At 43.5% G+C, this 24,410-nt stretch overlaps 1 protein-coding gene across 9 annotated transcripts in view; it reads left to right on the top strand.

The window, feature by feature from the left end:
* SLC4A7 (solute carrier family 4 member 7) overlaps positions 1–24,410 on the top strand; it is a 160,161-nt gene that overhangs the window by 71,279 nt on the left and 64,472 nt on the right. For 6 of the 9 annotated variants that reach the window (XM_044293048.1, XM_044293045.1, XM_044293043.1 and 3 more), the window contains exons 3-6: positions 6,996–7,139; positions 12,430–12,568; positions 13,983–14,143; positions 18,502–18,690. In XM_044293048.1, the coding sequence (XP_044148983.1) occupies positions 6,996–7,139; positions 12,430–12,568; positions 13,983–14,143; positions 18,502–18,690 (633 nt within the window). The remainder of the gene's footprint in view (positions 1–6,995; positions 7,140–12,429; positions 12,569–13,982; positions 14,144–18,501; positions 18,691–24,410) is intronic. The other 3 variants (XM_044293050.1, XM_044293046.1, XM_044293051.1) reach the window with 1 other exon arrangement.

Genomic DNA, 24,410 nt, shown 5'->3' with positions numbered 1-24,410 from the left:
TCAAGCAGAGGCGCACAACATTATAAATCCGTATAAGGCTACTTTCACACTAGCGTTCGATCGGATCCGTTCTGAACGGATCCGATCATAATAATGCAGACGGAGGCTCCGTTCAGAACGGATCCGTCTGCATTATATTGGCAAAAAAAAAGCTAAGTGTGAAATTAGCCTGAGCGGATCCGTCCAGACTTTTACATTGAAAGTCAATGGGGGACGGATCCGCTTGAAGGTTGAGCCATATTGTGGCATCTTCAAATGGATCCGTCCCTATTGACTTACATTGTAAGTCTGGACGGATCCGCACGCCTCCGCACGGCCAGGCGGACACCCGAACGCTGCAAGCAGCGTTCAGGTGTCCGCCTGCTGAGCGGAGCGGAGGCTGAACGCCGCCAGACTGATGCAGTCTGAGCGGATCCGCATCCATTCAGACTGCATCAGGGCTGGACGGAAGCGTTCGGCTGTCCGCTCGTGAGCTCCATTTGAAGGGGCTCACGAGCGGACCCGAACGCTAGTGTGAAACTAGCCTTATGCTGTGCGCTCCTGCAGGTCCCGAACGGATGATCATGTTCACACACGGAGCGCGATTCCCGCATCGGACTCTGTTGTGTGAAACCGCCCTAAAATTTTTATTTCAGTCCGAGAACCAATGCAGCCTAGACGTGACTACGTGACTTGCGGCTTTAGCATTGAAAATACTTTTTCAGAGCGGAGTGTGAGTAGCTTTCACACGAGACTTCCTCATGAGAAGAGGCAGTGCAGGTCCTAAAGGAAAGCATTTGGTTAGTGGATATGTTAGACTCTGTTGGCCATGAAGCAGTAATAGAGCTGAGGATCTTCATTTATACAGCACTCAGCAGATTTATCTTTTTGGCACAAGGCTGAAATCCGATACTGAACAGAACCCTTGGATTAGGACCGCGTTACAAGGATGTGTTTTTGTTTAAGCGTCCGTGTCCATGATTTGCTTGAATGTTTTACTGTATCAGGAAAGTGGTTACTTAATACATACCTTCAGAGAAAAAAGAGATTTCAAGAGGAGGATGAAACGGTCAGAAGAGAAGGTGTCCTGTGCCTATTGAGCAAGTATTTTGGTATTGGTAGACTGAGTACAAGGTACATTTTGGTCAGTCTGATAATGGGGGGCGGGGCAGGAGAATTTTTTTTTTTTTTTCAGTACGCTCTCTCTTGGTGTTGGTACTGTGTGTTGTCCTCTGTTGCTGTGGTGCTGTGCCCGGGAGCAGAGATGCTAATGGGCTGCTGAGGCCAATGACTGGCTGCAGTGGTCATGGGCCAAAACACTTGATAGTCCAGCTGAGGGTCAGTGCAGCTGAGAGCGGCAGGACTGTAGACAGGTGAGGTGTTTTTTTTTTTTTTTTTGGAAAGCGAGAGACTAATCAATGTATTTATGCCGATTATCTGGTGTGAATACATTGAGGTTAGGATGAGCACCATATTTATGAAGCTCCAGTTTCACTTTACTGACATAGAAGTTGGCTAAAGTGGCTTAAGGGTATTTTCACACTTGCGGCAGAGTGATCCGTCAAGCAGTTTCGTCGCCGGAACTGCCTGCCGGATCCATCAAAACCTATGCCAACTGATGGCATTTGTAAGACTGATCGTGATCCTGATCGGTCTTACAAATGCATTGAAATCCTGTATCCGTCTTTCCGGTGTCATCCGGAGAAAAGGATCCGGCATTTATTTTTGCCGGATCTGGCACTAATTCCTGTGGAAAAAAAATGCTGGATCCGGCATTCAGGCAAGTGTTCAGTATTTTTGGGGCTTGAGATAAAACCGTAGCATGCTGCGGTATTATCTCCGTCCTGAACAGTCAAAAAGACTGAACTGAAGACATCCTGAACGGATTGCTCTCCATTTAGAATGCATGGGGATAAAACTGATCAGTTCTTTTCCAGTATAGAGCCCCTGTGACGGAACTAAATGCCGGTAAAGAAAACCGCTAGTGTGAAAGAACCTTAAGGCCTCACGGACACGACCGTGTTTTTTTTTTTTTTTGTTTTGTTTTTTGCGGTCCGCAAAAACTGGATCCGTGTCCGTTTTTTCTTCCGTGGGTCTTCCTTGATTTTTGGAGGATCCACGGACATGAAGGAAAAAGTCGTTTTGGTGTCCGCCTGGACGTGCAGAGCCAAACGGATCCATCCTGACTTACAATGCAAGTTAATGGGGACGGATCCGTTTGACGTTGACACAATATAGTGCAATTGCAAACGGATCCGTCCCCCATTGACTTTTAATGTAAAGTCAGGAGTCCCTATTAATATACCATAGGATCGGAGTTTTCTCCAATCCGATGGTATATTTTAACTTGAAGCGTCCCCGTCACCATGGGAACGCCTCTGTTAGAATATGCCATCGGATTTGAGTTAGATCGGCAAAACTCAGATCCGACAGTATATTCTAACACAGAGGCGTTCCCATGGTGATGGGGACGCTTCAAGTTAGAATATACTAAGAACTGTGTACATGACTGCTGCCTGGCAGCACCCGATCTCTCTTAGGCCCCCTGCACACGATCAGGATTGCGTACGGATTTTCCACGCGGATTTGCGTGCGGAAAATCCGCACCGTAGGTCATGTACATTGTATTCTATGAGAATTTGAAATTCTCAATGCACACTTTAAAATCCGCGACATGTCAATTAATTTTATTTTTCCTGACCGAAAAAATGTCACTTAGTGAAATCCGCATGCGGAAAATCTGCACCAATTGCGGATTGACCGCACAGATTTGCCTGCGAACACCTGCGGATTTCAGTGGGGATTCTCCGCACATGAATCCTGAACGTGTGCATGTACCTTTACAGGTGCCGCACCTGAGGGGTTAATTGTGCGTATCATAGCCCCCTGTAAGAGATCAGGTGCTGCCAGGCATCAGGGGGCAGACCCCCCCTCCCTCCCCTGTATTTAACTCATTGGTGGCAGCGGAGAGTTCCGATCGGAGTCCCAGTTTAATCGCTGGGACTCCGATCGGTTACCATGGAAAACAGGACGCTACTGCAGTCCTGGCTTCCATGGTTACTTAGCAATTGTAGAAGCATTATACTTACCTGCGCTGTCTGGCGCTCCTCCTACTGGTAAGTGAAAGGTCTGTGCGGCGCATATCCTATAGCGCAGATCTGTCACTTACCAGTAGGAGGAGCGCCCGGCCAGCCACAGACAGCGCAGGTAAGTATAATGCTTCTACAATTGCTAAGTAACCATGGAAGCCAGGACTGCAGTAGTGTCCTGGTTTCCATGGTAACCGACAGGAGCCCCAGCGATTAAACTGGGACTCCGATCTGAACTCTCCGCCGCTGCCACCAATGATGGGGGGGGGGGGGGGACCGCACTGGCCACCAATGAATGTGTACACAGTTCGTAGTATATTCTAACTTGAAGCGTCCCCATCACTATGGGAACGCCTCTGTGTTAGAATATACTGTCGGATCTGAGTTTTCACGAAGTGAAAACTCAGCTCTGAAAAGTCTTTTATGCAGACAGATCTTCGGATCAGTCTGTATGAAAGTAGCCTACGGCCACGGATCACGGACGCGGATGACAATCTTGTGTGCATCCGTGTTTTTTCACGGACCCATTGACTTGAATGGGTCCGTGAACCGTTGTCTGTCAAAAAAATAGGACAGGTCATATTTTTTGGACTGACAGGAAACACGGATGCGGATGAACAACGGTGCATTTTCCCGCGTTTTCAACGGACCCATTGAAAGACAATGGGTCCGCAGAAAATCACGGAAAACGGAACAACGGACACGGATGCACACAACGGTCGTGTGCATGAGGCCTAAGGCCAAGGGTGACTTTATTTAGCACAATGTTTTAATTAATTATATTAATTACATATATTTATAGAATTAAATATATTAATATTAATTCAATTTGCCCTCTAATAAAAAAAAAAAAAAAAAAAACACAAACTGTTCATAAATGTGTGGCGATGTGCTTGGCATTCTGCATTGCCTGGGAGTTGACGCACAAATACTGGGACACTGGGTGGGGCAGGGGGCCCTATGTGATCTGTGTATGTCCCTGATTGGATATGGGGACTATTGTGAAGTATTTTGTTATTGTGATGGTTCTCATTGCAGTCTTCTGCTCTTCAGTGACACTGGGATCATTGACCTGTGCTGACAAATAGAATATTTACACAAAACCATCGTGACTTCTGTATACCTTATGGAGCGATCAAAGTCATGATGTCGGGGAATACGAATGAGCAACATAATAAATAGACCTTGGGTTCCTGACAACCGAAACCTCCTGCTGTAAAAACCTGTCCTCGTCTACTTAAGTAATAGCACTTATAGCGGTATTACCAGAGTGCAGGGAACTCCCATAGGAGTGAATAGAGAGAGAAGCATGTGGCCTTCTTTCCACTGACGTTTTCCGAATACAAGTATTACTCCTCAATAGGTGATAGCTGTCAGATCTCTCGAGACCGGACCACTAGGATCCCCAGTCATCCCGGTAACTAGGGTCCAGGTTTCCCCTTTCTAAATGGAGTGGTTATGCTCATGTCAGTCCACCACTCTATTTACTTCTATGGTACCTATTGTAGACAGTCCTACGTCAGTCCCATAGTAGTGAATGGAGTGGTGTCTCAATATGCACACTACCACTCCTTTCAAATGGGAGACACGGGGAACCCCATTCTCGGGAATTGAGAATTATGGGACTCCCGTAGATTCCATTTATCACCTATTCTGTGAATTGATTAAAAATGCTATTAGTGGGATAACCCCTTTGTTGCAGAATTTTAAGTATGAAATGAATGGGATATTAATGTACAGTACGAGCACGTATGACAAAAGAGAATGGGGGTGTATTTTAGGGCATCGTGCCACAGGTGTTTGAATATTCACAATCCATATAAAATTCCAGATTTAAAACACAAATTTTTTTAATTTTTCACCCCAAATCCAGAAAACAATAAAAACTGTGTCAACTGTCATTTGATTTGCGTACAATATTCCCAAGCTTTGCCAGGTGTGAAGGTCAACGTCACCGGGACACTCTGAAAGGTGTCAATATTTAGGCTCGTGGCACTTGCTGACATTGTATGAATAGTGGGAACGTTAATGATGCAGGATTGTGTTCTCATTTATCCTTTCCACACAGTCTGTAGATTGCGCAGTCATCCATAGCTTTTCTTAGAGGTTATCGCCCTCCATATGCTTCCTGTTCCACCAATCATCGTTCTTGTAATCTGCTTTGGATCGTTGCCTCGGTCAACACCCATCTTAAAGTTTTTCCTATGATTGTTTTCTTTTGGATTTAAGGAGAATTGAATTGTTAAAAGGGTTATCCCATGGTTAATGGGAAAAAAAACAGCCATAATATAGCACATTACAATCTCCTAACAAAGCTAGAACCAGCCCTGTACCTCCTGGATCCTGAGATCTCCACATTCATTGCTCATTCATTTTCTGATGACACATTCCTGGTTTCTTGATATGAAAAGTAAGAACTGGTCAGTGAAAAAAAAAAAAAAAAAATCTAAATTTCCTAAACTATAAAGCTGAAAATGGGAACAATGATGCGATTTGCATATAAAATTATAAATAGCTCACGGTCCTATTTTACTTATTCCGTCTACTGACTCAGTTTATCATAATTTTTATCATTCATTACTATTTTATAAAATATTCCCTCTTGCAACTATTTATGATTGTATATGCAAATTAGATTGGATTTTTCTTCATGAAATACCTATAAAACATGTCTGTATATTATGTATGTGCCTTAGGGCCTTTGCATCCATCTATTTTAGTCAGGTATCTTAGATTTGTAGTTTTTTTTTTTTTTTTCAGTCTGTTATTTTAGACGTGAAAAAGGATCCTAGAACCCCAAGTATTGTCCATAGGAAGTATGCCTATAATAGCGCGCCGTTTTATCAATTGGTCTTGTCTTTCACCGACAAGTCTACCAATGACACTGAGACTTCCTTGGTCTACCACCTCCAGCCAGCCTGTGTGTACATCCAGAATAATACACATTAGAGGTAGGTTGATGGTGAACGAGCATTACACTGACAATTATACATCTACATTTTAGACCATATTGGTTGTTGCTGGTATTCAAACTGATCAGACGTGCTCGGTGTCGGACTGGGGTGCCTACGGCCTACCAGTAAAATTTACTTTGAGGGCCTAAATATTCATCAGCTCAGCAGCAGACGAGGGTCCCTGCAGCAAATTTGGGAAGGTGAGTCCCCCGGAAAAGAGGATACTGGTTGGTCCGCCTCTGTCCCTAGAAGCCATCTCAGCCACATAGTGGTTGAGATGTTGTATGCTGCCTATCTTTATGTAGTACAAGCACTCTACTGTCTTATGTACCACTTGTGCAGGGGGTAGTAGATTAGGGGCTCACCTAGGGTAATTCACCTGTACCCCTGTGAGCCAGTCCTAGCCTGTACGTGTCAAGTGAATCCACTTGAAGAATTAGTGGTGTTTCAGAAAAGATTATTTGTGGCCTAGCCACTAGCGGACGGAAATTTTGAATTTGCCTATTTCCTTCCAGATGATGATCATCTGTCATTGGTCATCTTAGATGACTGAGCTTTGCTAAATTTAACCAAATTATCTCTCATTTTTGTTGAAATCATTATATGTGACAGTTATTAACAGTGACCTGCATGAATGTGACTGTTTACAGGCCAACATCTGGGTCAGGAGTTCCAGTGTTGTCCTTTTGGTCATCAGTTTTTGTCCATAGAACTTGATGTTTTCTATGGGTGGAATTAAGGAATATGCCATGGTACACATTTAAAAACCATTGTAAAAAGTAATGCCATTATTTTATAGATGTCCTCTATCCAGTAATACGACATAACTTGAAGCACATTGGTTATGCACCCTTATGGAGACGTTTGTTTTATTTTGCCTGTGGCATTCATCTTGAGGTTGGAGCAATTTGGCTAAATGTCCTGCTTTCCATTTATTACCTGCTACATGTTTATCTTTTTCCCCCCCATCTAGGTCACAGAGCGGTTTATATTGGGGTTCACGTACCACTAGGCAGACAGAGCCGTAGACGCCATAGACATCGGGGGCACAGGCATCACCGGAGAAGAAGAGAAAAAGAAAATGATAAAGATGATGGCAGAGAATCTCCGAACTATGGTAAACAGTTGATTTTTGTAAAATTACTAGACTACAGAAGACTTAGTTTCACATCCAGTGATCACCCGATGCGTTTTTTCACTGCCAGAGCACATTGACTGTAATGAGATCCGATCGGGATTTAGCCGAAACCCACCATTCCGGAAACCAGCCGAATCCCCACTGGATCCCATTATAGTCAATAGGGTTCCAGCTGTGCACAGCCCTATCTGGTTGTATTGGATACGGTGAACTCCGGCAGGCTGTTCCTCTGTCGGAACGGTCGGCCGAATACCTTTAGCACATGTGTGAAAGTAGCCTAACATTCAGCACGTGTACTAGCAGATCAGCTTGAGAACTTGCACCATTTGGATGCTAAATCCACAATAATATTGTGCATGTTCATTATTGTAGATTTTATTTCAGTGGCATCGACCAAAATACCCACATTTTTTTAATTTTTTTCCTGTGAGGTATTTGTCATCAGGCTGTGTAGGGTTAACCATTCAGAACTCTTAGGCCTCATGCACACGACAGTGTTTTTTCACAGTCAGTGATTTGGCTTCAGTGGTCTGTGTCTGATTTTGCTTCAGTTGTTTCCTTGTGTCTTCCTTTTTTTTTTTTTTTTGTCTGACAGGGGAAAAAAAAGGAAGGTTAATGAAAAGTGTAATTTTATTGCACCAATGTCTTGTAGAAAAAAACGGACGCGGATACGGATGACATACCAGTTTTGCATCCGTTTTTTTTCTTTACGGACCCATTGACTTGAATGGGTCCGTCCTCCGTTTTCCACTAACAAGAATAGGACAGGGTATATTTTTTTTTGACTGACTGGAATCGCGGATCACGGACGCGGAGAAAAAACAGAGGACTATCAGGTTTTTTTCACAGCTCCATAGAAATGAATGGGACCTCCAGCTAAACTGTGAAAAATGACGGAACGGACGCGGATGCACACAACTGTTGTGTGCATGAGGCCTTACAGTGATGGATGACAAATGGTAAACTAGTGACCTTGAATCTGGTATAAGTTTAACTCGCTAAATGACTGGTTGGTGATTGAACTCACAATATGTATTTAGACCACAGAAAACAATATGAGATAAAGTACAGGTGCGTGCTACCACGGCTGCCGTGTAAAAGCAAACATACACTAGATGCAGCAGCACACTGCTCCATGCAAACACTGGAAACATGGATAAAATGGATAACTCTGAATTGCATTACTGCCATACTTAATATATGAAAATTTAAAAGCTCGTTGTGCCGGGCCCATCTACCAGTGACGAGGTGGCTTCCAACAGATGGGACCTACACTAAAAGACTTACCTCTCCTGGCCTAAGCCTACAAAATTCAGAGCAATGTACTGTAGAATCCAGTTATATAATATGTATTTAGACTGTAACCTAAAAACCCTAGCACACCAGCCTGTTCTACAGGTAAAATACTTCTGTATCAATGAGTCAAAGCCAAGCTATTTTAGTAGCATTGACTGCCTCCACATGCACTGTTCCATATAACTATTTCTAGACTGCAATGAGACACTTACCCTTTGACCTGTGACCCATTATGTCTGCTGAAAAATAGCTTCGGCTACTTTATAGCGTTTTTTTTGGCGAATCATCTGTCATGGATCTGCAAAAAACGCTTCTGTTATAATAATACAATCACATGCATCCATCATGAACGGATCCGGTTGTATTATGTCTTCTATAGCCATGACTGATCCATCTTGAACACCATTCAAAGTCAATGGGGGACGGATCCGTTTTTTGTGTCAGAGAAAACTGATCCGTCTTGCTCCGCACCACATTACGGACAGAAAAACTCTGCTTGCAGCGTTATTCTGTCCGCGATGGGGACGCAACTAAAAGGAATGGAATGCATTTTGGTGCACTCCTTTTCGTTCAGTTCAGTTTTGTCCCCATTGACAATGAATGGGGACAAAACTGAAGCGTTTTCTTCCGCTATTGAGATCCTATGACTGATCTCAATAGTGGAATTGAAAACGCTAATTGGGAATACTGCTGATCAATGCGGTGTGGCAATAGGCAGAGTTTAAAATATAATATATATTTTTTAGGCCTGCACGATATATCGCCAAAGCAATCGTATCACGATAATTGTCTATGGCGATTTGGCCAACCCAAAAATGCTGCGATTTTTATTTTTCGCTTTATAAGACACACTGTGCGTCTCATAAAGTGATGCTTGACTTTTTACATGGCTGACACTGATGTATCGCTGGCCGCTATGCTGCACAAAGACAGTTTTGTGCGCGGTTTAGGACACATGAGGGGACATTAATAAAGTAATGCTGTGACACATAGGTCCATGAGGGAGACCAGCATAATATGCTATGTGTGTCATTCACACATATAGCATCTTATGCTGGCCCCTCTATGTGTCATAGCACACATCCCCCATAACGGTGCCAACCGCAGATCCCCTCCATAACGGTGCCAACCGCAGATCCCCTCCATAACGGTGCCAACCGCAGATCCCCTCCATAACGGTGCCAACCGCAGATCCCCTCCATAACGGTGCCAACCGCAGATCCCCTCCATAACGGTGCCCTCCGCAGATCCCCTCCATAACGGTGCCCTCCGCAGATCCCCTCCATAACGGTGCCCTCCGCAGATCCCCTCCATAACGGTGCCCTCCGCAGATCCCCTCCATAACGGTGCCAATAGACTACTAGCACAATTCCCTTAAAATATTGCATCGCATATCGTTATCGCAATTTTTAGGGCCCTAATTGCAATCACACAAAATTCCCATATCATGCAGCCCTAATAAAAAAAAAAAATATATATATATATATATATATATATATATATATATATATATATATGTATATATATGTGTGTGTGTGTGTGTAGTATATATGTATGAATCCGTTTCAAGGCTCTCGCGAGCGGCCCCAAACGGATCAGTTTATCCCCAATGCATTCTGAATGGATAAGGATCCATTCAGAATGCATCAGTTTGGTTCCGTTACGCCTCCATTCCGCTCTGGAGGCGGACACCAAAACACTGCTTGCAGCGTTTTGGTGTCCGCCTGGCGGTGCGGAGCCATACAGATCCGTCCTGACTTTACATTGTAAGTCAATGGGGACGGATCCGTCTACATTGACACAATATTGGTGCAATTGTAAACGGATCCGTCCCCCATTCCCCGTCCCCACTCAAAAACGCTCATTGGAAACTGCCACAAAAACTGTGGTATTGTTCCAGAAAAACTGGCCCAGATTTACGAATCCTAAAGATGGGGTAAACTTGGACAGACTGCTTAGACCTGCACCAGATTTATCACAGTGGTGCAGGGATAGACTATCGGTTGGCTTACATAGACAGACAGATCTTTCCACCAGAATTGTGGTGCAAAATTGCACATTCCTTCCCACTAAGCACCGAGGAGAGTGTAGAAACCCTAGGTGCGCCAATGTCCACCACTTTTTAGGCAGATCTTTAGTGCAGATACATTAGTACATCTGGGCCACTGTGTCTGAAATCACCCTAAAGCCTTTTGCACATGACCTCCGAGATATACGATCTTATGAGTGCGGGACAATAGTCCCGTGGGCGGCCTAATGTCCACAGCATCATTGTAATCTATGATCTTGTGTACTCCGGTGCACAATCAATGCCGCTCCGGGACATATGGCCCGCTCACGGAGGGCATACGGTCGTGTGCAAGACGCCTAAAGCTAACGGCATACGATATAGATTACATGTGGTTTTCCGTGTGACTTTTCTTGCAGAAGAAAACGCATTGTAACACCGTACCAGCAAAGTGAATGAGATTTTCCAAGCCTCATGTACCTTTGGAGAATTTTTGCTGTGGAAATTGACCTGTTGTGCAGACTCTAAAATCTGCTGCATATCTATTTTTTTTTGGATGTTAAGCGTGGATTTCACCCTTTGCAATTCAAAGGGTGAAATTGGTGCAAATCCGCATCAAAATCAAGTAACGCGTGCAGATTTGGGTGCTGAAACGCAGAGAAACCCTGATGATAAATCTGTTTGTACACACCAGTTTACAGGTACCCTAAGGCTACTTTCTAATATGCATTCTCCTTTTAGGTTTTGAGATCTGGCAGAGGATCTCAAAACCGGAGGAAATGCTTCAGTTCGATTTTAATATAACTGGCTGTATCCATTCCATTCGGATGCGGTTGTATTAAATCAAAAAAGAAGAAACTGGATCTGGCACTAAAACCATTGTAATCATGGGGCGCCGGATCCAGTTTTTTTTTTTCTCCCCTCTTTTTTTTTTTTTTTTAGTGCCAGTTCAGTTTCGCAAACCGGGCACAAAACTGCAGTTTGCAGCGGTTTTGTGTCCGGTCACAGAACGCAGCCAACCAGAATGGAGTGTATGCTGTTCTGGTTTGTTCAGTTTTCTCCCCGTGGACAATGAATAGGGACAAAACTGAAACATTTTCCTCCGGTTTTGAGCTCCTCTGCATATGTGAAAGCCTAAAGCAGGTTCTTTTTTTTTTTTTTTTTCATGGATATACATAGGATAGACCACCAATGTGACTTTAGACCTCCAATCCTGTTTTTTGGCATTTTTTAAGACCTTTAATTGTACTTCCTTCCAGATACTTGTACGGCTGTGTCTGGTATCTAAGATATCCCCGTCTGAAATTCTGGGTCAAATAGTACTGTGTGGCAAAAAGTGTAGGCAACTTATTTTAACTTAAATTGAATCTCTCCTATTTGCTGGGGGAGGAGCTGAGCAGATTATGTTATTTTTATCTCCCGATAGTTGGCTCCATCTGGCCAATTAGCCTGTGTAATTGGGGCTTTGCTCTCAGTCTTCCCACAAACTGTAAAGTTTATTGATTGAAACCTCATCTCCTTCTGGGTTTATGCTCCAGGGATCGGTGGTAGTCACAGATTCAGTCTTCTATGTGTGAGCGCACATAAAAAGATAACTTTCGTTCACCAAGTAGGGTTGCCCACTGGAATTAAATTTGAGTTCTTCTCCAGTCTGCTGAAGTCCTCCTGCTGTAGAACATACCGGTAGGTCAGCATTTCAGGTATTCTTGAAAAATCAAGACAAAAGTACCTCATCTGGAAATCGCCTCAAAAGCTTCACATATACATGTTGACTAGCTGACTTGTTTTATCAGAAATGTTCATTGTGTTCCTTTTTTTTTATCTGCTTGACAATTTATGTAGGCATCTGGAACCCAATAAACAATGGGTAATTGGATATATCCCACAACTATGGTTTCCTCTATGTATGGACTTCATTTGTAATACTATTCTAAGCTCCTACTTTGTTGCTTTGACCTTGTGCAGACACCCCATCACAACGTGTCCAATTTATTCTGGGCACCGAGGATGATGATGAAGAACACATCCCACATGACCTCTTTACAGAAATGGATGAGCTATGCTTTCGGGATGGAGAGGAATGTGAATGGAAGGAGACTGCAAGGTGAGGGGCCTCTTCCTATGTTACTCTGTAAGGAAGGCAGAGCTCTGGGGTTTCTGGGTTTCATGGGAGATGATACAATACCTTAGGTACTGAACATCTCCAGTCAAAATGGGTCTTTTATTTATTTTTATTTTTATTCTCGTCTACTACGTACAAGTAGTTGACTGCTTATGGACATGTTGTAACTTGCTTTTTTTAACACCTGGAGCTCCACATGTTGTCTGATCGAGACGTGGGACATTCTTCTGAAGGTTTGCATCCTGCCAAATAGAACAGTGTAAAGGCATCCCATGCTTCTGTGTTCTCTATAAATAAGCTCCACTGGAAACCATCTGCAGATACGCCCCTAGGATAATGTCATCTAAAATAATGCTTGTGAAAAAATGAAAGGAAGATTGAAATGTTTTAAAGGAAAACGTCTTTTCTTTGAAGTCCTTTTATAATGTAGTTGTCCTAGAAAGGACAGAGCAGTATACTGGTAACCTAAAACTACTGAAACCAGACTCCTGCTCAGACACTTGGAGGAGAGGCCGCAGTTCTTTGGTCTCTCCTTGCCAGTGAACTCGATATACAATCAGTTGTCCCCCTCTGTATGTGGGTGGTGAGTGCTGAACTCGTTTTCCTGGTTTAAAGAGGACTGGTCACCACAAAATGAAGTGCAATCTGCAGGCAGCATGTTGTAGAGCAGGAGGAGCTGAGCAGACTGATATGTAGTTTTGTGGGGAATAACTGTAATTTATACATTTCTAGCTTTGCTATCGGTACAGGATGGAGGTGTTATCAGTAATTGTGTGTGTGTATAAGAGAGAGCCATCAGTCATTGATGACACCTCCTTCCTGTACCAAGAGCTGTTCACAGCATGTGGAAAAAGCAAAGCTATAAATGTATGTAATACGGGTTTTACTGAATCTTTTCCCATAAAACTATCCACCAAACTGTCCTTCTGCTCTAGAACATGGTGCTATCAGATTGCATTGCATTTTGTGGTGATGGGTCCTCTTTAAGAGAAGATTACATTGGTGGAGTTGTAACCTCTTCTGAACGCCCAATCCTCTACATCTCTCCACAGACTTCCATCACTAGAAATCTAACACCACATCCATAAAGGGATTGTCCAGCCATTTTTAAGGCTCAAAGTGGAATAAAAATGCAAAATAAGTCCTAGTCCCCTGCACCCATCTCCTGTTCCAATGCTAGCAGGGTTTCTGCTGTTCTCACCTCACTCAGCCAGTCATTGGCACTGGGCATTTTTTCTGTTCTCCGTGGGATAGTGTGTGGCTTTTATGTGGTATACTCTTATGCCTTATAAATTGTAATTTCCTTTTCCTTTATTAGTGTAACTGGTGCTTAATTAGTTTCTATAATTATATTCATACATTATTGTTTTGGTTTGATTTCTTTTCTTTGGTAAAGGTGGCTCAAGTTTGAGGAAGACGTTGAAGATGGTGGTGACAGGTGGAGTAAACCTTACGTGGCCACCCTATCTCTACACAGCCTCTTTGAGCTGCGAAGTTGCATACTTAACGGTACAGTGATGCTGGACATGAGAGCGAGCACTATCGAGGAAATTGCAGGTAAATGACTGTGTACGGTGGGGGGGTAATATTACACATCTGTGGAGCCCATGTATTTTATGTGAACCTGATGGCATTCAGTGTGTTCACATGATGCTACTCCACTGAGTTTAAGGAGCTTGATGGCTTGTTTGTTCTTCGGTGGGACCACCTCACTGGGTGACTGATGCAATACCTAAATTATACGTAATTCTTATGCTAAATGCACTCTTTTATTAGTACATGCAAGAATGTCTATGAGCTGCCGACTTACATGGACCATAAGAGTGAGCCATAATATGAAGGAACGTTCATACAAAAGTTCATTTCCCACCATTGCCCATTTGTTACCGGCATATACATGTAGCAATGATCAGTGATGTACATGTATGGGGATGAGTGATTGTTACTATGATCATTCATCCCCATACAGTTATCTTGCTTGTCACAGCAAATTCCTGTTTACATAGGGTGATGTGCTGCCAAAGAAGTAGTATTTTAAGTACTACATGAAAGATGCAATCAAGTGATCAACGGCACCTTTACATGGGACAGTTATTGAATTGAGCATGCACAAAATAATTTGTTCCAGATTATTGGCCTAATCCTCGGCTCATGTAAGCGTCCATTTACATGGGCTGATGCACAGGGAAATCATTGGGAATGAACTGTTTGTTCCCAGTCATTGCCTGCTTGTTCAATTGCATTCACATGCAGAAATCTTCCCCTCTGTATGGGGACGAACTATCACTACTGCCATCATTCATCACCATATAGATTCATGGTTTGCCCAACAGCACATTGGGGTTAAAATAGAAGATCCAAAGGAACCAGAGATGCCTCCGAAGAAAAATAGGACTCTAGTGCTCTTAAAGTAGAATAGCTCTTTATTGGTTCAGAGACTCGTTTCGGGAATGCAGCCCCTTAAGATGTACAGTATATGAAAAGATGTTCATATATTATCCATCTGAAGAAGGGGTTGTGTCCATGAAAAGTGTTATCTTTGAACCAATAAAGAGATATTCTACTGGAAGAGAGCGGAGTCCTATTTTTCTTCTGAGGTACCTTTTGGCTCCCTTGGATCTTCTTAATAGCTGCACGTCCAAATTATTCCGATGACTATCTCTGGAACGCTGCTGCCATTTCCCTCCAGTATCTTCACAACCCTACAAGGTGAGAACAGTACCTACCAGCCCCCCTGACCGCCATTGGTAACCCAGTTTAGGCTGTACTACCCTATATAGAGCTTTGTTTTGTGTTCTTGCTGTTTACACAGGGTAATGGCTGCGGACAATGATTTTGTGTGCTGCATGAAAGATGTGATCTCCAAGACAGCAAACTTTTTAATTATTTTGCTTTTTTAGTTTTTGGGTGGGTGATCAGTGGAAACTTTTTTGTACAAGTGTTCAACTTCAATTATTGTCCCAATCCCCTGCTTGTCTACAAGGGTCCTTTCGTTGTGTAGGTGCCTTTACAGAGTGTGTAAAGGGATAAACATGTTTTATCATTTCAGTTCTTCTCTTGAGAGGCAGAAATTGAAGCGCAGGCTGCATTTGCCTATTTATAGAAGTTAAATTGATGCATAATGAGCCTATGCATGGTCGCAGCTATTTCCACCAGAGCGCTCTCTTCACCTTGCAGAATGTAGAGCTTCTGCTTTTCTTTGAAGGTTAAGTCGGGGATGTAGTCAGTCAGTGTCTGAGTCTCCCCCTGGGTAGGAGCAACTGACCGTTCCTGTCTTGTGGACCTGTTTTGAGCCTCGATGATAGGTCCACCAGATTGTGGATGGTCTATTCAGGATATTTCTTTTTTAGGACTTTAAAGTTTATTCACATATTGGGCCAGAATTCTGTCTGTGGTCCTCACGCTCTGAGCATACATGTATATGAAGTTTATCTCTTGTGTTCCCAATGCTAAGCTGTAGTATGAAGTTCTGAAACATGGCATAACCGACAACCTGTATACCTGGGCATAACCATCTGCCTAGTATACAACATGTTCTGGTAACGGCCACTTTTTTGCTTTTAATTGGCCTAGTCAATATCAAAGAACTGTATGCAGATGTTCCTATAGTAATAACATCTATATTGCAATTTTATTTCATGCTCCTAATCACTGTAAGTATCTGGAGAGTCTACAGGGGTAGGCAACCTCCGGCTCCCAGCTGTTGTGAAACTACAACTCCCAGTATGCATACTTGCTCTGCTCTTCTAAGAATTCTCATAGAAATGAATGGAGCATGCTGGGAATTGAAGTTTCACAACAGCTGGGAGCCGGAGGTTTCCTACCCTATGATGAAAAGGGTCTTGCCATGCCTTAAAGAGCTGAAACTGATGTGCTTTCTGCATCTTTGTCCCCATTCCACAAGCAATCGACCATGTCCTATAGTAACATAGTATATAAGGCCGAAAAAAGACCTCTGTCCATCCAGTTCGGCCTGTTAACCTGCAAGTTGATCCAGAGGAAGGTAAAAAAAAAAAAAAAAACCTGTTAGGTAGAAGTAAAAAAAAAAGAAGCCAAAAAAAAACCCTGTTAGGTAGAAGCCAAAAAAAATCCTTCCCGACTCCAATCAGGCAATCAGAATAACTCCCTGGATCAACAACGACCCCTCTCTAGAAGCTATATCCTGTAATATTATTACACTCCAGAAATACATCCAGGCCCCTCTTGCATTCCTTTATTGTACTCCCCATCACCACCATAGTCCATAGTCTCACTGCTCTTACTTGTCTATAAAGTATTGACTTATTGAAGTTAATAGGTCCAACACAAAATGGGGTATTCATACGGATTGCATCCATATTTTACAGATCTGTGGTTTGTCGTGTGCATGAGGCCTAATAATCTACATGAGGATACACCATGCCCTACTTTTTAGTACTGGAGCACATAACCTTCTGTAATGGCTGGATGATTTTTAGCGGTGTTCCTCTAATAAAATCTACACAAATAATGATTGAAACGGTTAACTTGCTATAAAAAGCACCGAAAGCAAATGTCCTTTGTTTGTCATTTTCTGTAGTATACCCCAGTGAGACAGCTTGAAAGTGTGTTATAAAGTCTGTGCAGTGGAGTGGCGTACATAAACTTTGTCTCGCTGAACCGAACCGCCTATGGTCAGGTCCTGGAAGGAAGGAGGTCTGCAGGAAATGTCTCCCCTTTCTACGTGCCCCATTAGCAGTTGCTGCAGGGGAGAGGCATAGTCGCCAGTAGATTCCCCTGCTGATGATTTGGGGTTTCTGCGGATCAGTAGTATCTACAAGTAGAAAAGGGATTATTCTGATGGGGATGGTGCTTATCTGTATGATAAATGGACTGATGATGGTAAATTTGATTTTGTACGCTGTAAATATAGACATTAAAGGCGAATGACGTTTTTGGGGCAACTTTTTACTTTACATTTGCTGTTACTATTGCTTTCGCTGTCTTCTGCAGCCTGCATATTTTCTCATACGTAGCTAGCTGCTCAGTGACATTCAGTGTAAAATCAGATGTGCTCTCTGATGGCTCAGCCTGTAGCACCTCTCTCTGCTTTCCTGAATGCAAATCTAACGTGACCTCTATGTAACCTGATAAAATGGGCTTAAATAAAAAGGGATGTGAGCTTTGTGAGCATTCAGGAGAGCAGAGAGCATCTTGAATGGATTTTCTGCGTCGCAGTCCCGACATGTTGCAGTGCGACACCATAGACTGCCATTATAAAAATTGTTGCGCGACAAATGTTGTGTAGACCTAGCCTTAATGTTTCCCCCATAGAATAAGCCTACGTATGTCGTGGCATATTAGTAGTTTGCTCTATTAGGCCACTTTCACATGGTCAGTATTTCAGAAACGTGTTGTGTATCTAAGGCTACTTTCACACTAGCGTTCGATCGGATCCGTTCTGAACGGATCCGATCATATTAATGCAGACGGAGGCTCCGTTCAGAACGGATCCGTCTGCATTAAAATGGCAAAAAAAAGCTAAGTGTGAAAATAGCCTCGGACGGATCCGTCCAGACTTTCAATGTAAAGTCAATGGGGGACGGATCCGCTTGAAGATTGAGCCATATTGTGGCATCTTCAAACGGATCCGTCCCTATTGACTTACATTGTAAGTCTGGACGGATCCGCACGCCTCCGCGCGGCCAGGCGGACACCCGAACGCTGCAAGCAGCGTTCAGCTGTCCGCCTGTCCGTGCGGAGGCGAGCGGAGCAGAGGCTGAACACCGCCAGACTGATGCAGTCTGAACGGAGGCGTTCGGGTCCGCTCGTGAGCCCCTTCAAACGGAGCTCACGAGCGGACCAACGAACGCTAGTGTGAAAGCAGCCTTAATGATGGACATTTTTATAGTTTCTTGCTGCCATACTTAAACTATTGGTTTATCTGTTATCCACAGATATGTTGCTGGATAACATGACTGCGTCAGGTCAGCTGGACGATTCCATGAGGGAGCTGGTCAGAGAAGCTCTCTTGAAGAGGCATCACCACCAGAACGAGAAGAAGCTGAGTAACCGCATCCCTCTGGTGCGGTCCTTCGCTGACATAGGCAAGAAACATTCTGAACCTCACTTGCTTGAACGAAACGGTGAGATAAGTTGTCACAAGCAGCTTATTCTAACCTATTTCACTATTTTTCTCCACCTGTAAAGCAGCAGCCCAGCCCTTTTGATCCTTAGATGTTGTCTGAATCCTAATTTGTGCAATTGCTTGCAAAATGAACAGATCTACAGCCGCTACCGCTTTTCTATCTATAATTCAAAAATGACAATGAATGAAATCATTGGCTGCTGCTTTACTCTCCTTCGACTTACCTGTTTGCTTGTATATCGTTCTCTCAATGTTTTAATTGGATATTTTTTATTTTTTTCTGATCAGTGAGTTGATATTTTAACGTCAAATGCCTTGTTAGGCAGGACATGATCTGTGACTATCCAGGAATATGCTCGAAGTATAAAGACCTTAAAGGCGATTGACTCTTTTGGGGAAACTTTTTTTACTTTACATTTGCTGTTACTATTGCTTTATGTTAAGAACTCGAAGTGACCTACATGCACGATGCTCTGTAACCCAGAAACAAGCCATCTAATGATGGCCATAGACCATATCCCATGTCCGTTACATAACCATTCGCATGTTCATGTTTCTCCTATCTCCCTTCAGTCTTTTATGGAAATGTACGATGTATCAGATACAGGGTTTAAACTGGAGATTACATTCAGCACTGGAGACATGATTTTGAATACACGTGTGCTGGGTGTCTGCATCGTGGACAGATGAATGTGACACAGAATGTCACCAGGTTTAGTGTTTTTTATTTTATTTTTGGGAATTTATTGTTTCAGCTGGTAATGATCTGTCTATAACCAGCATAGACTTCCATTATGACGGAATGCAATACAGAATGCCTCTTATAGGGTTCCGTGGTGCATGCCATCATAGTATTCCGCTGTGATCCGTGGTAGCAGAATCCATAACTGGATTCTTAGATAACCCGAACCTGTACTCCGAACTTGAAAACACACGTTCGCTCATCACTAATTAGGACAATTGTTCAGCATAAATGGGGTCCAAGGCAACATTTAAGGACTACTGTCACCAAAATCACTGTAGTGAAACGGGCTGACCTGCGACATGCGCACAGCAGTCTGGGACCCATCCACACCTGTGGCTTTATGTCCGCAGGGAGTACAAGCTTCAAGGAGTAACGGCAACGCCCTCGTTGCTCCCAGAGGCTCACTTGCATATATTAAAATTCAGTTTTCTCAGAAATAAACCCACATGTGGAGATAGGACCAAAACTGATAGCTTCTGCTGACCTGTGGACATGCTGCCTGTTTCACTACAGCGATTCTGGTGCCTTTAAAGAATAGTATAACATTAACAAAGGAAACCCCTTTTTAAAAAGCATTTGGCTCTGTGATAAGCTGACAGATCTGACTTTTCTAACCCAGTTTTTAGGTCTTTGGGGTACCTTCATCTGGTCATTCACTTTCCCTGGGCTCAGATGAACGTCACACCATGTTGGTCCGTATCCTCTAGCACCAGCTGCTCTTCCTTGGTGACATACATGATATACACATGCCCTGATAGGGGATGTAGTATGAAGCTGTCCTTGTGAGATAACTGCTCTAACATTACAGAGAGCATTAGAAGTGTTAGTCTAGATTAGTTCACCTAGCATAGCATAGAATCCTCCATGATGGCACCGTGGGAATGTTGTAATGATGCAGTGGTGAAAATGATAATATTGATGACCTATCCTCAGCATAGATCGCTAATATCGGATTGGTGTAGGTCCGACCCCCTGTACCCCCTGCCAGGTCTGCTGACCACCGAAGCCTTTGATAGTGGCTGTTCTTGGTATTGCAGCTCAGGCCCATTTACTTGAATGGGACTGAACTGCACCTATGAGATGTGACCAATGAAAGTGAGAGTCGGACCTCCAACAATCTGATATTGATTACCTATGCTGAGGCTAGGCCATTAATATTAAATACCCGGAAAACCCCTTTAATGCTCTCCACTCTTAAAAAGAACAGCACCTGGATCCATACAATTCAGTGCAGCTATTGGCTGATCCCATTTCTTTAACTGATCTGTAGCCCAATCCAAGAAACTTACTGCAGGTCCTATTCTCGTTTGCTTTTGAGGATCAGAACAGCCATGTCTATTGGAATGCACACGGAAGCTATTGGACAAGGTTGTGTCAATAAGCTGCAAATATTTTTTTTATTTTTTTTATGCACTCATATAGCGCTACTATATTCCGCAGCGCTTTACAGACATTAGCATCCAACTGCCCCCAATGGGGCTCACAACCAAAGTTTCCTATCAGTATGTCTTTGGAGTGTGGGAGGAAACCGGAGAACCCGGAGGAAACCCACACAAACACAGGGAGAACATACAAACTCCATGCAGATGTTGTCCTTGGTCGGATTCGAACCTAGGATTCCAGCGCTGCAACTGAGCCACCGTGATTGCTTCCATTATTTGATTCTCCTGTTACAGACATTAGAAGGATAGTCTACTTCAAACCCTTCTGGCAAAAAGTGGTTTAAATTAATATTAGATTGTTCCAGTGCCCTGCCACTGATGTCCTGACCTGATTTGGGATCATTGACAATAGCCTTGAGCATTCATGAGGTCTACAAATGCACTGTGATGCTTGCTTCACCAGTAGATGAGCAGTAACTGGTAACTCATGACAAGTAAACTGTATAATTACTGGGTGCAAGAACAAAGGCTAAAGGATAGGTCTGAAAGCATAGGCCAAGATTGTGCTGCTAAGCTAGTACTGGAACTGCAACTTGCATATAGCACTTCATAGTAGAGTCACCAACTATTTAACTGCACCTTATTTGTGTTCACAAGTGATTGTCCAGGGAACCTATTGCTAAAATCATGCTCCCCTGTGCAGTTCTGGCTCTGTGGCTCCTGGGCTGTCTTCACTGGATTTGTCTGTCAAGTTCCTCACAAACAGGGCCATGTGTGCTGCAGCCAGTGACTGGCCTCAGTGCTGACCTGTCCCCAAGTGGCACGTCACTGCTGGGTCACCTGCTGACTGGAAACACCTCATCTCTGGGCCAGTCATCGGCTGCAGCATTCCATGTGAAGACAGCCCAGGAGCCACAGAACCAGAACTGAGTGGCGGGGATCACGATTTTAGCAAAAAAAAGTACCACACAGGCGGGGGAGGGGGTTAAAAAAATAACTATTTAATGTCAGTGCTACGCATAAGGCTCCATTCACACGTCCGCAATTGTGCGGAACGAGTGTGGACTCATTCATTCTCTATGGGGACAGAATGGATGCGGAAAGCACAGTGTGCGGAGCGCGCCGCTGATCTTCCGGACAAGAATAGGCATTTCTATGGGGGTGCCGGCCGGGTGTATTGCGGATCCGCAATACACTACGGACGTGTGAAAGGACCCTAAGATGGCTGTCAGTCCTAACCCCCACATGCATGTGTGCTTGGCTCAGGAGGCAGAGTGTTCAGTAGGAGATGAGAAGAAAGCCTCTACCAGACTCCTGGTGGTGATTTTCTCCCAGAGAACAAATGGATCGGGGAGGTAAAACCTACTGTCTGATACTTATGGTATCTTCCTCCGACCTCTTCCATTGGAGGGAAAGTAAGGATCCCCAATATACATTAAAGGGTTAGTCCTGCTATTGAGGGTCCATTCACACGTCTAAGTGTTTTGCAGATCCACAAATCATGGACACCGGCAATGTGCATTCCGCAATTTGAGGACCGCACATCGCCGGCACTATAGTAGAAAATGCCTTATCTTGTCCGCAATTGCGGACAAGAATAGGACATGTTCTATTTTTACCGGAAACAGAATCACGGATGCAGACAGCACATTCTGGACCCATTGAAAATGAATGGGTCTGCACCTGTTCCGCAAAATTGTGGAACAGATGCGGACCTATTTTGCAGACGTGTGAATGGACCCTTTATATTGATGACCTATTGTCATGATAGATCATCAATATCTGATCGGTGGAGGTCCAACTCCCGTTGCCCCACTCCGACCAGATATTGATGACCTATCCTGACGATAGGTCACCAGTATAAATGGCAGGACAGTCTCTTTAACTGGTGAGTTGGTTCCACAAACCTACATCTAATATGTATGACCAACTTAAAGGGTTTCTGTCATAAAAAAAAACGTTATGTAGCTGGCTGACATTTAGTGATGTGCTGATGTCAGCAGAACATAACTGTCTGACTTTTATCTCCCTGCCTGCCGCCGTTAGCGCTAAATAATGACTGTTGTGATATGCTAATGAGCCTCTAGGTGCTAGTGGGGTGTTGCTGCAGCACCTAGAGGCTCCGTCCTCTCACTGTTTGGCACGCCCTTGTATCGGTGATCAACATCCTCTTTCTCTTCTGTGCCCGTAAAATCTCACGCCTGCGCTGTCCAGTTTAGAATTCGGCTCAGTGAGTGAAGGACGCTCGCCTGCTGCCGGCACCCTTTACTGCGCCGAATTGTAAACTGGACAGCGCAGGTGTGGGATTTTACGGGCACAGAAGAGAAAGAGGATGTTGATCACCGATACAAGGACGTGCCAAACGGTGATAGGACGGAGCCTCTAGGTGCTGCAGCAACGCCCCACTAGCACCTAGAGGCTCATTGGCATATTACAAAAGTCATTATTTAGCGCTAACGGCGGCAGGCAGGGAGATATAAGTCAGACAGTTATGTTCTGCTGACATCAGCACATCACTAAATGTCAGCCAGCTACATAACGATCTTTCTGATGACAGAAACCCTTTAAGGTGGCCAATCATGGCATTATAGCTCAATAGGACTGCAGCATACTTCAAAGTCTACACTCATATTCAAGGCAATAAAGTTGCTTGTATTAGAACAGTCTAGGTTAATAAATAAAGACTGGAAGTTCTCATGCTAGGCTGTTGTCTCACATCACATTTAGGGCCTACATTTGGCTTCTGGCATATGCACCCAACGTATCCATAGGGCTCCATTTACCCTACAGAGGCCAAAGAGTGTCCTATACCATGCTTTTTATTTATTTTTTTCTTTTATTGGTGCCTTTGGGCAAATGTGTATCCTACTGTATGGCTACACATCACAGCCTTCTGTTCAATGTATACATCAGGGGTTTCTCATTCTCAACATATATACCTCCAGTGTAGGCTGTAAACGCAATGTGTTCGAGACTTCTTGGAGGCATCTCAACACGTTGTTTTGTGGATAAATCTGTATGTCTGTAGTTATCATCTGGTATCCCCCTCCCCCATATAAATGAAATGTAGGACTCCAGCAGCCATCATTCACTTTGTATTAACACGAGAAACTAAGGTTTGTAAGTTACTGTTATTCTCTGAATGTAAACCATAGGTTAGTCGTGTCTCATGTATGAACATTTTCTCAGAGGAAAAAAATTTGCCTTGTTGCCCATATCAACTAATCAGAGTTCAGCTTTAAGAGGGCTGTGGTGGCCCATATCCCTGATCCCCACCTCTGGAACCCACACCTATTTCCAGAATGGGGTTTTTCCGACTCTCTTCCCACCTGGCGAGTTGCATCCAAGCTAAGATTGTTTAGATGTTCAATGTGCATGGCTTTCTCCATTGACTTTTATGGGAGTTAAAGTGTAATTGCCATTTTAGTTTATTTTTAATATAATGTACGGATGGGGATAAACATTTTTGTGATATACATTATTAGGGAGAGATGTTTCTATGTTGTAGAAAACAGGATTGTAAAGAGTTTAGTAGAGCTTTAACTTTTGCATTGCTAAGGAGAATCGGTCTTCAGTGTTCTACTGGAAGCT

This window comes from Bufo gargarizans, chromosome 5 (genome assembly GCF_014858855.1).
Source record: "Bufo gargarizans isolate SCDJY-AF-19 chromosome 5, ASM1485885v1, whole genome shotgun sequence".
NCBI classification, from domain to species: domain Eukaryota; kingdom Metazoa; phylum Chordata; class Amphibia; order Anura; family Bufonidae; genus Bufo; species Bufo gargarizans.
This window is presented reverse-complemented; position numbering and strand designations above follow the sequence as displayed.